Genomic DNA, 15496 nt, shown 5'->3' on the forward strand with positions numbered 1-15496 from the left:
ATTTTTGAATAAAGGCCATATTTAAGATCAATTTTAGATTAGTTGAAAATTTTTAGTTAATTTTGTTAATTTCCAAAGTTTATTTGCATGGTTTGTTACATAAGGTTTTCTAATTTATGTCATTTTAAAGAGATCTCACTGATTCTTGGAAAATAATAATTTTAACATAGGGACTGAGAGATATTAAGTTAGTCTTACCCTAAGTCTGATTAGTTAAGAGTGATTACATTAGCTAGGCGTATACCGTAAAATTGTTGATTTTGTCTAAATTTCGATTCGCTAATTAAACAGCTGATTTCTGTAAGATGTTCTTATTTTTAATTTGTAACCTTCAATCCCGGGATCCCGGGACTGACCAAGTGCAATCCCGAAATCCCGGAATTAGAAATAAGGGCCGGGATCGAATTCCCTAACTTTGAGTCGCAGACTAGTCCGCTGCAGCGAAACTTATGTTTTTGCTATTTGCTTAACGTCGCATCGACACAGATAGGTCGTATGGCGACGATGGGACAGGAAAGGCCTAGGAATGGGAAGGAAGCGGCCATGGCCTTAATTAAGGTACAGCCCCAGCATTTGTCTGGTGTGAAAATGGGAAACCACGGAAAACCATTTTCAGGGCTGCCGACAATGGGATTCGAACCCACTATCTCCCGAATGCGAGCTCACAGCTGCGCGCCCCTACCCGCACGGCTAACTAGCCCGGTAAAAACTTATGTTTCAAATTGTTAGTAGGTCTGTATTAAATGCTAATTAATGTGTATATTTAGATCTTTTTGAGAGATACAATAAATTAAAATCAAAATTATTTAGAAAAAGAAAGAAACCATTTAAATATGAACGCGAAGTTAGCAAATGATTTTGATGAGAATATCACACTTATTCTTAACAGTTCAATGTGACACATTGCATTTCTTTGTTGCCACTATTTTATCAAAGTTTGGTGTCGTGTTTGAAGTGGCCGTTCTTAATATGGTCTCTTAATCACTAGACAGCAGAATTTTAGGCCCTCAAAGGAGGCGTTTTATGTACCTAAAATATACATTTTCATTGTTGCTTTTAGGCTTTACAAGAAAAAAATAGGCACTTCATTTTTTTTCATACAGATACTAAAAGTACTTACCAAATATTTTGAAGATTTTATTCCATGGCTATGTTTTTTTGAGAAGACCTTTACATATATTTCACATTTTAAAGTGGTATGGTACATTCACAAATTCACATGAAATTCACAGTATACCTAAATAAAAAAGATTGAAGTACCTTCGTTATGTCCCTTACTCAACATATTTCGCATAGTTCGCTTCGCATTAAAAACAAGTACTTTTACATTGAATCAGTAACAGTAAATTTCCACATTTTTGATACTTATATTTGCTTTAAATAACTGCCCTTCTTCCACTTTTTGGATGGACATGGTCCTACAACTTCCTCTTGTTGTTGTTGCCTTTCTCATTCCGGCTTGTTAATTCACTTGCTAGATGGAGGGTGAACTTCTTCCGCTTTATCTTACTAGCCATTGCTTGCTTGTGAATGAAAAAGCAATGCTAGCAGTTAGGACCAGGATATTGTGAAAGACATGACTTGGTAATCTCCTGCATGCACTCTTGGTGGTATATTAACAAGGCAACATGATTCGTACCGTTGTAGTTACAGTTTCTGGCTTCTTCTTTCATTCTGTGCTCATTGTTACTTGAGTTTCCCATCTGTTAAGAAGAATGTTCTTGTTCTTCTTCCCTTGGTACACCGTTGAGGTGCACTGTGTGTTCCCAGTCTGTCGCAAGATGGTTGTAGAGTTTTAATCCAAGACCTCCAAATCGATTCTGTCTCAAGCGACCATTTTCACTGATGAAACACCAAACTGAGATTGAGACATTTGAGGCTAGTTCCGAGGCAGATTAGCACTTTCGACTTCTCCTGCTGATAATCATCCTCTGTCGTGTTATGATCTTCGTCCTCACTAGTGTCTCGCTAGTCTCTAGCAAAAAATCTTCATGTGAATCGGATAGTTCACTGAATTTTTGGAATTCTTTAGCATACGAAACGCCTCTTCAGTAGAAAGACAATCGTGATACATGTCTGTAAGAAGAACACTCGTCTGACAGTAAGGGCTCAACAGAACTAATTATCCAGGCTATGTACACCCTGTTGTTAGGGCCAAGTTGGTCTGTGTAAAGGCGACAAGTCTAGCAATTGCAAGAAATCAGCTTCATTTCCTGTATCAAATCTTATTTACATTGAATTATTTACATTTGATGGTGAGTGTTTTCTTTCAGAACACTTTGAAACTCATTTAAATATACAGGCCTACACATGTTAAATTCATGCCATCATTTTAAATTATAAAGTTAAAAATATAAATGTCAAGATAATTTAAACCATTCACTGCTGCTGCTGCTACTACTACTACTACTACTACTACTACTACTACTACTACTACTACTACTACTACTACTACAAGCATGCCAGAAAATAATAGTGCCATCTGATCTGTAGGTAAAGGTGATGGACGTAGGGGATGCGGTCAAAGGAAACACTCTTAGCTGAGGAACTTACGGAATTGACAGGACTAGATGCTAGTAGACTGGCGAGGACAGCTGAACATCGTACAGACTTCGCTGTGATTGTGGCCAACCTTCAGTAATGGAGAAGGCACTACAAGAAGAATGTAATGTGGAAATTCTTGAAGGCACTGTCAAATTAAAGAAGTTTTGGATGTCTTAATTTGTGGCATTTTCAATATAATTTGTTCCAGTAGTGCTTATGCTTCAAGATCAAAAGAAAACTGAACTAAAGTATAGAACTGAGAGTGGAATTTTGGTAAATGCTGAAATTTTATAAGTTGGTGATGATAAAAGGAATGCCACTAACAATAGGATAGGAGAGATGGATTGTTAACTGTTCTGTTACAGGTTTAAGAAATGTTAGGGAAAGTGCTGCATTAAGTCTATTTCAGGACTTTTGAAGTCACTTGTTCGAGAGTGTGGAGCTAATGGTACAGTAGTGACTTTGTGTCTGAGTGAAAGGACAACAGACTGAAAGAGCAGGAGCTAATTAATACTTATTTGTAATACATATTTATAATCACCACAATCATACAGTCCATTCCTTCAATTTCTGTACAGCAAGCTGGCAAGCAGTACCTCATCCTTTAAATAAGAAAACTTAAAAAAAAGAAGCCACAGCCAAAAATACACATTAAAACCAAAAAATAGGTATTAAAATCCAAATAGGCATTTTTAGGACTATAACAGCCCTTAATTTAGGTCTAAATGTGTATAAAAGATGTAAAGACAACAGCATAACCTAATGTGTACCAAGGAAAAAATAGGCTCTTTTTTATGCAAAATCCACTGTCTAATATCACTTAAAAGTTGAACGCTCTTTGGTTTTGCTCAAGTTCAATACTAAAAATGATCATTCACAACTAGTGTTCCCAAACGGCAGTATCTAACCCCTTTCAAATTTATCCTGATCCAGAAAAGAGTAAGTCTTGTATTCTCCTTGTGCTTCATTGATAGTTTTCAGAGCGCTGGAGATCAGTAACTCCCATAATATGAAGTTTGAGAGGTAAATTTCCTAGTTAAACAGAAAAAGGATCCTCATGCTTTTGCAGACCTAGTTTTTGTTACTCAGTACTATTCTTTTTTGAAACTCCTCACTTAGAGTTGATGTGTGTTTCTTTTATTTTTCACTCACTACTTTATGATATTCTGATGGAATATTCTGTTGACAAGTTAAGAAATATGACACATTTCCAAGTTTATTTTCCAACAAACTTTATTTCATTTGGAATGCTTGTATCGGAGATATTAACTACAAAACAAAATTTTTCTTTACAAAATAATAAAACTGTAACCTGTCACAAGTTTTATTACATTACTAGATTTACTGGCACGTAAAAGAACTCCTGCGGGAATAAATTATTATTATTATTATTATTATTATTATTATTATTATTATTATTATTATTATTATTATTATTATTATTATTATTATTGAACAGTTTTGTAATGTATTGCTCCAGTTACAACCAATCACTGCACTGCTAAAGCCAGTCAAGGCATGGTCAACTTTGTGTAATACAATTTGTTGATCACGGATGTATAACTTTGAATTTCCCCATTGCAACACTAGTGTTAACAAGACCATGAAGCGATTGTAATAATCTATTATGTATGATGTTGGGATTAACTGCAAATTCAATTTATTGTCTAGTTAAAAGAAATGTGATTGTAGCATTAACTGCATGAACATAAACATACGCAGCTCTCTTTCACATGGCGTCCTCACCGGAGGAGATCCTCTGGTCTTCCACACTACGGATTGGTAAGCCAGGGGAACAAACATTTATATACACACAATTCTATTTAGCTATGAATAGTTACTTTTACTAATTGCTCTCTATTTACAAGTCTCCATTCTTTGCACACAGTGGGGAATTCCAGCTCTTTGGAATTACCTGAGAGGGTTTTTATCTTATTCACTGGCTCACCTTACTTCTGCAAGTCCGGTCACCCCATACAGCGGTTGCAGGCAGATCACTGGGTTTGCAGACAGTGCTGCTGGCTATACAACACATGATGATTGTTCCTTGGTTCAATTCCAGAGACAGTCCCAGTAATTCACACAGTCGACAGAGAACTAAACGGCAACAATTCAACAGTATTCAACAGCGACTATTAACACAAATTCAATTACACTCACGGTAGCTGCTTCAATTTCTCACTCATGGCGGTTCTCAGCCCACAGAAGTATACACTCACAGTACTCTTAAGGCAGTACAGTCTTCTGTCCCATACACAGTCTGCAGTCCAGCTACTTGCTGGACACTCCAACATAACAGCCTTAACTTCCCATTCCGACCTCGGTGGGACGCTAGTGACAGCCAACACTTCTGAGCCCTCACCCCAGCCACTGATCTCCAACACACTGAATCTCCACTGGCTCCAACACTGGATCCTACAGTGATTCTGACTCAGAGTCCAACACTGACTGACTCTCAGTGGTTAGCCTCCATTTTTATAGCTCGAGTGTACCAGAACATTCGCAATGTGGCTAGAGACAAAACATTCTCATTGCATCTCCACAAGAACCTCGCAGGTAGGCCAGCTGACGAGAACAATACACCGAAATGCCAGCCATGCTCATTAGGTCGGCTGAGAGCTCCCTGGTCGGCTGACTCACTAGTCCCTTCTAAGAAATACCTAAAGGGGCTATCACAGGGCTTGTGCCATATTTTCAATGGACTTCTATAATTTTTTTTTGTCATAACTTTGTGTGTAATATTGAGTGTTCTTTTTAAAAGAATATTCTTAACTTTTTTCACGTGGACCAGGATATGGACAGTGCTGGAGGGTGCAAACAGTACGAAGATGTGGTGGCAAGTAGTTCAGCTCTCATTCTTCACCAACGGCCATCTAATCTGCCTGCTAAATCCCAGGATGAGGAGCAAAAACATCGCCATGAGTATCAGCGAATGGTTGAAGCAGCAAGAAAGAAAGGTATGCATTCGATGAGTTTAAAACTATATCATCACCTTTTACATTGCAGATTTAATATGTGGACAGAACAGTTAATATAGGCCTACATGGTCACATATTATACAGAAATTTTATAAATGAAATTTTACTAAGCATTTATAAGGGGGAAAGGAATAGCACTTTCCAGGAGAGGACACGATAAAAACGCATTTAAAATATGTGAATAGTTATCTGATGCCTTACCTGTGTCAGTGAGTAGGGAAGAAAGAACTATTGATTTTTGTAGGCCTAAGAAGTTTTTACCATTGGTGTTGCTATGCTGCCTTTAAAACCCCAGGGCGGTCGGACTGGGTCTCTGAGACCCAGCAGTAATTAATTTTGCAATTACCTAACAACCTCAGCATTCAGAGGGCCGGTCGCCTCTGTACCTTCGTGTAATGGTCATAGGAATGCGTTGCAGTTCTTACCTAGGAGCTTCATCAGTTAGTCTTTTTCTCTCACTTGCGCAAAATAGCAGTGGGTCTCTCACCCCCATCCCGACCATGCTGTCCTACACACCGACAAGGTTATCTTCTCTTTCAAAGCTCTTTCAGTGTTCATATCTTCAATAAACAATAGCATTAGTGTTTCCATCGAGTTTTGAACATGGCAGCATTAAGTGAAAGGATTTCAATATGTGAAATACAGGAAATGATACGATGATGAATTTGACGATTCAGACGCTGATGCGGATTTGTAATAATCTGTGATCATGAATCCAACAGTGAATTTAGTGAAGGAAAAGAAGACATCAGTTGCAACTGTAGCCAGTTTGTGTTAGGGTGATTACGGAGGATTCAAATGCAGGTAGTTCCTTGTTATTTTGTTGATAAAGACAGAAGAAACTAAGGAATCTGATCTGATGGGAACTCCTTTAAGTGTTATTTACATGTTACATTTTGCTTAAAGACAGATATACTGTAACTAACTACATACTGTTTGCCTTAAATATTCGTATCAGTGTGTGTTTTGAACTCTAAATGTTACGCTCATTTTCAGTTGACAAGTCAAGGATTGTAAAAAATGTTTTTAACGTATTAATATTATGCCATTTTATTGTAAAATATGTTTTTTAGTAAAAATAATTGCTGAAAAGGTATAATTGTTTTTATATTGGGTCTACCAGACCCAGCCCGACCGTTCTCGTTACGTTTTCCACCGGACCGCTCTAGGGTTAAATTACAGTATTCAAAGTGAAATGAATATCTGTCCTTGAAAGAAACTTCAGAATGACTATGTGCTTCTAATTAATTTTGAAGATGAGTTTAAGTTATATTTGCTATTTGATGTTTGCATTATGGTGGTCTTGGAAGAAATCGTTTACATTCTGATGGGAAAAATTCCTTTAACATCATAATTAGGTATGAATGTTTTCTTATTTTCTTACATGATGGTCATACTGGTAATGGAGAACAGCCATTTTAAGTTAGTTTTTTTTTTTTTTGAAAACAGGTTCAGCATAGTCTACACACTCTGCAGTAAAAAAAAAAAAAGCTTGTAGTTTATGAGACTCTTGATACTATGATCATAGCTATGAGACTTCCATCTTTACATGGAATTAGAACCACAGGAACATTACTTTCCATTTCAAAAATCCCATGTGCATGCTGAGTTTCAAACTGCAGCTGTCTTGGTGAGAAGCCAGTGATGAATTCATTCAGCTGGCTTGTACCTAGACACCATGCCTTCAATTTTCATGTAAGCTTCTCTCTTTAAACATCTATTTTTGTTCCTGCATCAATCTTTTATGAATCAGAAATGTGGTAACCAGAGAGTTTTGGAATGGGAGAGTAATGGATTGAGAACGTTGCCCTTTCTTGCTTGGTCAGACACAGTAGAGATCTATGGACAAACATCTGGTTAACCAATACCTCTTATCTCGCTTGTATTTGTCTTCATTTTCTTTTCAGCTGATGTTATATTAATGTTCAAAACACTCATTTTTATACCATACTTGCGTACTTCTCATTATAATTTCAAGATAACTTCTTCATAATTTGCCATTAAGGCTAAGTTATCAGCATAAATCAAATTACTTACTAAATTTTCATCCAGCTGATATCCATACTGCCATTTTATTCCTTTCTGTTAGCAATCCACCTAAAGTTTTGTCAAACTCCTTTCACTCTATCCATTGCTTTCTTTTGGCCTCGAAGAATAAGATTTGCAAAGACCAAAAACTCTGTCCCTTTCATGGCTTATTTTTGGAGGAGTAAGAAACTTTAATTTTTTTTTTTTACAGTTAATGTTAAACAGGTGTGATACAACAACAATCAGCATTCACTATGGTGATGATGTTAACAATAGGACTGCAGTAAGAGTTTGATTGATGGTAGAACGAGTTCTTGTCTTGAAGTACACTCATTATCAAAAAAAAATCATGCACTACAAGTTATTGTAATCACATGAAACTTGATATGGGTGATTGTAACATTGATGTAAGTGATTACAGTATCAGAGCAAAAGTTGTTTTATTGAAGAAAATTGAACACCTGGAGGGAAACTCTAATAACCTTTGGGTATGCCTCTATTTTGGATAAAAGATATAATACAAGCAGGCATGCAGGCATACAGGTTTCGTATAGTGTCCTCTGGTGTATCAGTCCATACATGCTGCAGTTGGTCTTGTAGATCATGCCAACTTCTTTGCTTGTGAAGTTGGCACCTGACGTGGTCCCAGACATGTTTGATGGGTGATAAATCTGGCAATCAGACAGGCCTTGTCTGTGTAACAGTGTTGCAAAGGCATAACTGTATGACCCTTGGTGTGTGCAACCTAGCATTGCCCTGCTGGAAAATGTCTCTTGGAAGGATATCCTACACATCCCATTGTGCTTTCAAAGATAAAAATTTCATAATGTTCCGTATTGAAATGTATCACAATGAAATTGAAATAATAAATAAGGTAGTTCAACCTATTCAATACAAATAAATATGAAATGTAGTATTACATTCCTATTTAATTAAAAGCGGAAGCGGTACCGGTTTCAACCCTAATCTGGGTCATCATCAGCCGAATAAAATGCAAAAAATAATGCATAGGTAAATAAGAAATTAAAGAGTGAGTCTTTCACAAAAACAGTTGAAGAGGCAATATATGTTAATGGGGATTGGCACTGTGCAATTTTAAATCGTAAAATCTAGAAGAAGTAGAAAGTCAGTCACTTATAAAAAGTAAGGCGTGATCTTCTGAATAGTAGCACAACACACGCAAATTTCAGCACTGTCTCATAAGAAGAGGTGAAAAGTTAAATGAGCCAGCGAATGAGGCGCGAAGTCACAATTTAATGAATGAATATGAAGTCCCAAAATTAGTAAATACTTGGAATGGGTAGACTTAAAACAGACAAGACGGACAAGAGATATAATCAAACACGACATCGCAGCAGCACAGCCGAATCTCCCTCTTCCCTCACATGATATTTTAGATGACGACAAAACTCTACTTCCCTTCTCTCCAGAGCTTTGCATGAACTGTCAGACTGTGTCACATCGTTACTTCACCAGGTCGCGCTCAAAGACAAACCCTCTGGACAGCGCAGAATAAACATCTTTTCCAAACAAGAACGAGAGGTAAGATGTCCTGTTCTGATGACCTCCATTTTTTAACAAAGGAGTCTCCAAAGAACTTTTATTATTTATGCTTATTGTCTTAATGTTTTTTCTTCTCAATTCTTTCTTTATACAGCTGAAGAGGACCACTAAGTGGTCGAAACATGTCCTGTAAGTGCTAATTTATATTCAATTTTGCCTGAGGCAATAATAAAGTATCGGTTAGGTGGTTATTTTACTAACTTCTTTCAATGATACTTCTCATCCAACATGTACCACAGTTCTCTAGTACAACTATCTGGTCGATTGGATGTCAATTCTACAGTCATACTCAAATTCTGTTAACTACACGAATGGTTCTTGGGGCATGCTGGCCTGGCTTGCAAACAACATTCAACGTAACTTCGAACACAAATCATGGAAACTAAAAGCTACTTACTCTGCAGGCGTACATTTGTTAATACAGTTGAAATTGGTTTATAAATAACTCACTTCTGGGTAATTTTGTTATATAACGTAAAAATTTGTTAATCAGATCTCATTTGTATGCAATCCATTTAGCCTATACGTAATTCAGTGTTATGCATATTAATTTTCGTTATATGCAGTATATTTGTATGTGACAAAATGAAAATAATGTCACCGACTTATGCATATCTTCTGTTGAAAACACAAGCAAGTCAGAAATGTGATGCATTAGAGTCGGCTTTGTTGTAGGTGGAACTTCAGCCGCAGATATCAGAGGGGTGTGGTGGTATAGCGAACGTCATGGGAAGTGACCTCATGGCATAAAGCTACAGTAGAAAGATTAAGAGGCATATGTTCGTTTTTACTGTAACCAGTTTACGAAAATAAGACACACTAGAATGATGCTGACAGCTGCCATTTGTTGTATTGGGTAATAAAACCTTCAGTTATATCAATAGAAATTGTACATTGCCGTCAGTCGGCCATGGGAAAAGAAAGAGGAAAAATTACTTGCTGGATGGGAAAGTAAAGTTTATACGAGAAGTGGACAATTATCCACAAAAAACAAAAACTGAAATAGTTGGAGATTTTGGAACACCATTTTAGACTAATTTTTAAAAACTGAGTGTAAAATTGAATGCTGATTAAAGTGTTGCAAACCTGATATACATAATTAAAAGAATCATCAGTACAAATTACGTTGTTGACTTATATCTCTGAAATAACCTATCTTTATTCTTATTCCTGAAAATAGAGAAAATTATTTCAGTAAATATATGCTATAATATCTAAACCTGATATGTAGGTAATTTTTAGTTACCCTATATGTAAAAGTCTGCTCTTTACCTTGATATACATATAACTCAGGTCCCAACTACAGAAATATGGTCTTTCTCATTCACTTCCTTCCATGGATTCTTTATTAATTATCTATTGGGGTATATAATGGTAAAGGAACCAAATATGCATCTGGAAAAAACTAAGAGGCAGAATATGAACTCACACGAAGGATAAACATAATATATTGGAAAATATATATTGGAAGATAGGAACATTGCAAGGAACAAATAATGGGATAAACCCAGTGATAGACCAGCATGGAAAAATGGAGACACAGAAAGAAAACACAAAAGAACAAGAGCAGTCTCCACATCCTCATACACTGCAGTCTTCAGATAGATCGGCTTTCTCTTCATCAATCCCGATCTTCTTCATCAGTTTCTTCTTGGCCCGTGGCAAGCTCTTCTCTGCTTCACAGTTTCATCAGGAGGGTAGGCTTCAAGACTCATTGAGGATCATCTTGAGAGATCTAGCTGGACAAACACAGGAAAAGGGAAGAGACAAAAAGATAAAGATCAATTTAAGTGATTATTTATTATTTATTTGCATCAGAGGTACCAATATATATAAGTACTATGCAAGTACCAAGATTAATTTCAATGGTTAATTTAAGTGATAAAAGGCTAGGAACACAAGACAAACACAAGAGGAGAAAAGGAACCCAACAGATGAATATAAGCAAGTAATTAACGGAGAAGAAGGAACAAGTGCCTCATTCCTTTCCATTACTTACTCATAATGGCAGGACAGTGTATCTAGAGGTAGAAACAGGAAGGAGAGAAAAGGACAAACTAAAAAAGCCTTTTTTTAATTTCATAAAAGCACAGAAGTTACATTTCTTAACCGAGCAAGTTGGCTGTATAGTATGTGTCGTACAGCTGTGAGCTTGCATTCGGGAGATGGTGGCTCAAATTCCACCATTGGCAGCCCTGAAGATATTTTTCTGTGGTTTCCCATTTTCACATTAGGCAGATGCTTGAACTGTACCTAATTAGGGTCCCAGCTGCTCCCTTCCCTGTCCTAGCCCTTTCCTATCCTATCGTTACCAAAATCCTATGTGAGTTATTGTGATGTGAAACCACTAGCAGAGTTATCTTACTTAATGAAAGGTAGCATCATATTGTCTTCTTGTTATCTTCTTGTTATATCTTAATCTTGCATACTTCATAATCCATGTTCTAGAGCTGAAAGAAGCAAAACTGCGTAAGAAACAGTTACAACAGCAATTGAAGCAAGAGGAACAACTTGCCAATGCTGCTCGTATGTGGAACAATGAGATCCTGCCCAAATGGGAGACGATGTGAGTTGATCACACCCTATTAATTTTGATAAAGTTGTAGATTTCATGTGTTCCATTTTTTTCCCCCCCTTTCTCTTTATGTATATTTTGATCGTAATTTGAAAAATGATTTGGTTTAGTTCCTTTGTAATGTATTAGACTCTCTGGTTCCTAGGCATTCTACTTCACTACCAACCAGATGGTCTAGTATTTTATTCCTGAGAAATTACAAGCATTTTCAACATGACAGATTTTTAGAATCTTAATCTTTTAAAAATATTTTTTAATAAATATATTAAGAATGATAATGGTGTTTTCAGGAGGAATTCTCGCAAAGCTCAGGATTTGTGGTGGCAGGGTATCCCACCTTCTGTGAGAGGAAAAGTGTGGCGGCTGGCAATTGGTAATGACCTCAATATCACACACCAGCTGTACAACATCTGTGTTGCAAGGTAAGATATGAATGAACTCTACATGTGTTAATGACTTGAATGGTCAACTGTTGCACTATCAAGTGTGACTCATTTCACAGCTGGTACATTAGTGATTTTTTAAGACTGAACTTGCACCACATATGCTGTGTATGGTGACATGTATTTTAATTTTTCACTTTTTTAACTTTTGAATTTTGGATTACAAATTTCTCACATTTTTTGACATACACATATACATACATCTTCATTATGGCTGTTACGCCTCTGTGGATTGTCTAGTCTTGGTCGCCCAAGCAGAAGGTGGGCCATGACTCAGAATATATCAGATACACCCACTCCTATTCCATAGCAACTGTATCCCAACTCTCACGACCACTTACTAGGCCAGTCAATTATTGCCCATGGTTCTGTGTGGTGAAGAATCTGTAATGAGATGAGGGGGGAGAAAGACTTTACGTTTAAAGAAAAGATGGCTATAATTCGCAAGAAACGCTGTGTATACATTTACTTACCCTCAGTAGTCGTTCTCATAATTCAAACTATAGCTAATATCAAGCATGAGGGTTCCCATTTGACTATAAGCACAACGAGGAAACAATCACATCGGCTAGTAAAGACACACATGGCAACTCAGCCATGAACCTTTTATCATTTTTTCAACAAAAATAAGAAGACTGTGGACCTGCCTCACAAATACGGGTTTAACAACAACAACAACAACAACTCCATCAGTCACACAGCTGTATACTCTATGATAATACTATAAGCTTTCTACAAGAATACAGTAGAAATCCGCTATAGCGAGTACGGCATATAACGAGAACTCCGTTATAGCGACGACTTTTTCCGGTCCCTTCAAAATTCCTATATTAAACTGTGTATCGTCCTTCGGTTACAGCGAGAACCCTATCACTGGCGCATCCGTTATTACGAGTGATTAAGCGCGCGTGATTTTTTCCGTTACCAATATTTATGCACCTCAGCGATGATATTGCATGCGATCGATTACCTTCGGCATCGTTTCCTCGCTATGTGCACTAGCGATTTCTCTCGTCGACATTCGAAGGCGATGTCGGAGTCGATTAATAATATCCGTCGACAGCTGTTCCGTAAAGAAAATTCGAAATGAAAGAGAGCATATTTTCGTAATAAATGCGTAAATAACGTGTCCGATAACGGTTGTTAACTCGTTAAAAATTAAGGCTGACTAAACGACCGCTTAATTTTGAGGCTAAATACTGCAATTAAGTAAGAATGGGATACACCTCGAGATATGGCTGAGTGCTTAATTGATTTTATAGGTTAGTTTGTATTTTGTCGCGTCTGGTTAAATTACGGAAAGGCTATTATGAAAATTTATAGCGAGAAAGGTATAATTTCTCCACCGGCGCTTGAAGTGTGTTTTCATCGTACGTAGGATACGTGACGCTGTTTGAATAAGAAAACTGAAACGTTTGCAACAAAATGCGATCGATCATCTTCGGTACGGTACAGTTTCTCACTTTGTGCATTTGCGAGCTCTCTCGTTGACATTCAAAGGCGATGTTGGAGTTGATTAATAATACCCATCGACTGCTGTTCTCTAAAGAAAATTCGAAATGAAAGAGTATAACACGTTTTCGTAATAAATGCGTAAATAACGTGGCCGATAGCAGTTGTTAACTCGTAAAATTAAAGACTGAATAAACGATATCTTAATTTTAGTGTTATATACGGAAATTACGTAAGAATGTCATACACCTCAAGATATGGCAGAGTACCGGTACATCACTGATTTCAGAGGATATTTCATATCTTCTCGCGTCTAGTTGCATGTAAATTTTTCGCGAGGAGGTTATTTCTCTACATGCGTTTCAAATATGTTTTCATGGTAGGCTACATATACGGTTAGGTTAGGTGACGCTGTTTGAAGAAGAAATCTGAGGTGTTTGCCACAGAAATCTCTGGAGTGATACCGTATTTCTCCGAATCCAAGACTTTTTTTCCCCTCAGAATCTCATGCGAAAACTCAAGGGTTGTTGGGTTGTTGCATTCGCGGCCTAACAGTGAGTTAATGGATATCACTGGCAACTACCGCGGTAACCACGCTGCTTCTTCTCACACGCGCACAGAACTCATTGACAATAAACGACCGCTTCTTTACTACACATCGCTACCGGTTGTACAGTGTACAGTACCTGTGTGTTTCTCAAATCTGCAGAATGGCATCAAAACATGCGACCCTTCGAATACTTAGAAAAGCCATGGGTACTCAGTGGCAGAGTCATAACTCGTCTATTGTACTTGACGCTTAGCAAAATTAAGGTTTATAGACAGCAGGAATATTTTCGTGATGGATAGTCGTATTGTAAAGATACGTGGAAAAGGTATTGCCGACAAATTTTCAACGGGTTCTAGTCGATATTTTGATGCCAATTTTAAGTTAATGTTTATTAAACACTCGGAAATGTAGAATAATTGTGCAGCCGCAAGCAAATACGGCATAGGCCTAACTAAAGCCAATATTTGGCGTTAGCTTGAAGACAAAGAGCTAAAAAAATGCGTACTGTACAAAAAAATGCATTCAGTGGTCCGCAACAAGGACGCTTTAAAGAAGTCGATGATGAAATTGTGAGGTATGTGCACGAAAAACGCACGGACGGTTGGCCAAACCGTGGCGCAATAAAACTCGTTCGTTGACTTTCAACGTTCGCGATTAGGCCTATACATCGCTAGCCGTTGAATTTGGTCGCACCCGACAAGCGAGACGTGCATGTAGCGGTAGCCGGTTATATCTGACGCTGCGTTAAAATAACAGTTTTATAGACAGCAAGAATAATTTCCTGATGGATCATTGTATTGTAGAAACGCATGGAATAGGTATTGCCGGCAAATTTTCAACGAGTTCTCTTCGGTATTATGATGACAATGTTAAGTTAATGGTCCCTTAACCCGCGGAAATAAAGAATAATTGTGCAGCCGCATAAAAAATGAAATACGGCGTGACGAAAGTAAATGTTCGGCGTCTGTAGTCTAAAAATGCGTAGGCCTGTATGGTTTTACAAACTTCTTTTTGAGCCTGATTAAAATTTTTTGAAGGAAAAAGTGGGGTTCATCTTGGATTCGGAGAAATACGGAACTATATTTTTTTCAGAATGAAATTAAACATACACTTTTACGTAGTATCGGATTACGAAAAATAACAAACAAGTAAGCCGTAGTGTGGATGTCATCTGCGGAAACGCAAGTTTTGAACAAACTGATTGCCGTTTCATACCGATTTTAAAGTGCATGAAGGGTTTTCAAACTTTTATGCAAAAATCGGATACAACGACAATCCGCTATAGCGAGAAAATTTTTCGCTGTTATGAATTCTCGCTATAACGGACTTCTACTGTATTTAATGTCTTCTTTAAATGATTAAG

The 15496-nt window shown here is 37.3% G+C and overlaps 1 protein-coding gene across 1 annotated transcript in view; it reads left to right on the forward strand.

Annotated features, from left to right (window-relative positions):
* Nucleotides 1-15496, forward strand: part of LOC136877554 (TBC1 domain family member 14) — a 586811-nt gene that overhangs the window by 468597 nt on the left and 102718 nt on the right. Inside the window, exons 3-5 of the mRNA XM_067151695.2 lie at nt 5336-5501; nt 11562-11679; nt 11979-12110. Coding sequence (XP_067007796.2) covers nt 5336-5501; nt 11562-11679; nt 11979-12110 — 416 coding nt within the window. The remainder of the gene's footprint in view (nt 1-5335; nt 5502-11561; nt 11680-11978; nt 12111-15496) is intronic.

Source organism: Anabrus simplex, chromosome 7 (genome assembly GCF_040414725.1).
Source record: "Anabrus simplex isolate iqAnaSimp1 chromosome 7, ASM4041472v1, whole genome shotgun sequence".
Taxonomy (NCBI): Eukaryota; Metazoa; Arthropoda; class Insecta; order Orthoptera; family Tettigoniidae; genus Anabrus; species Anabrus simplex.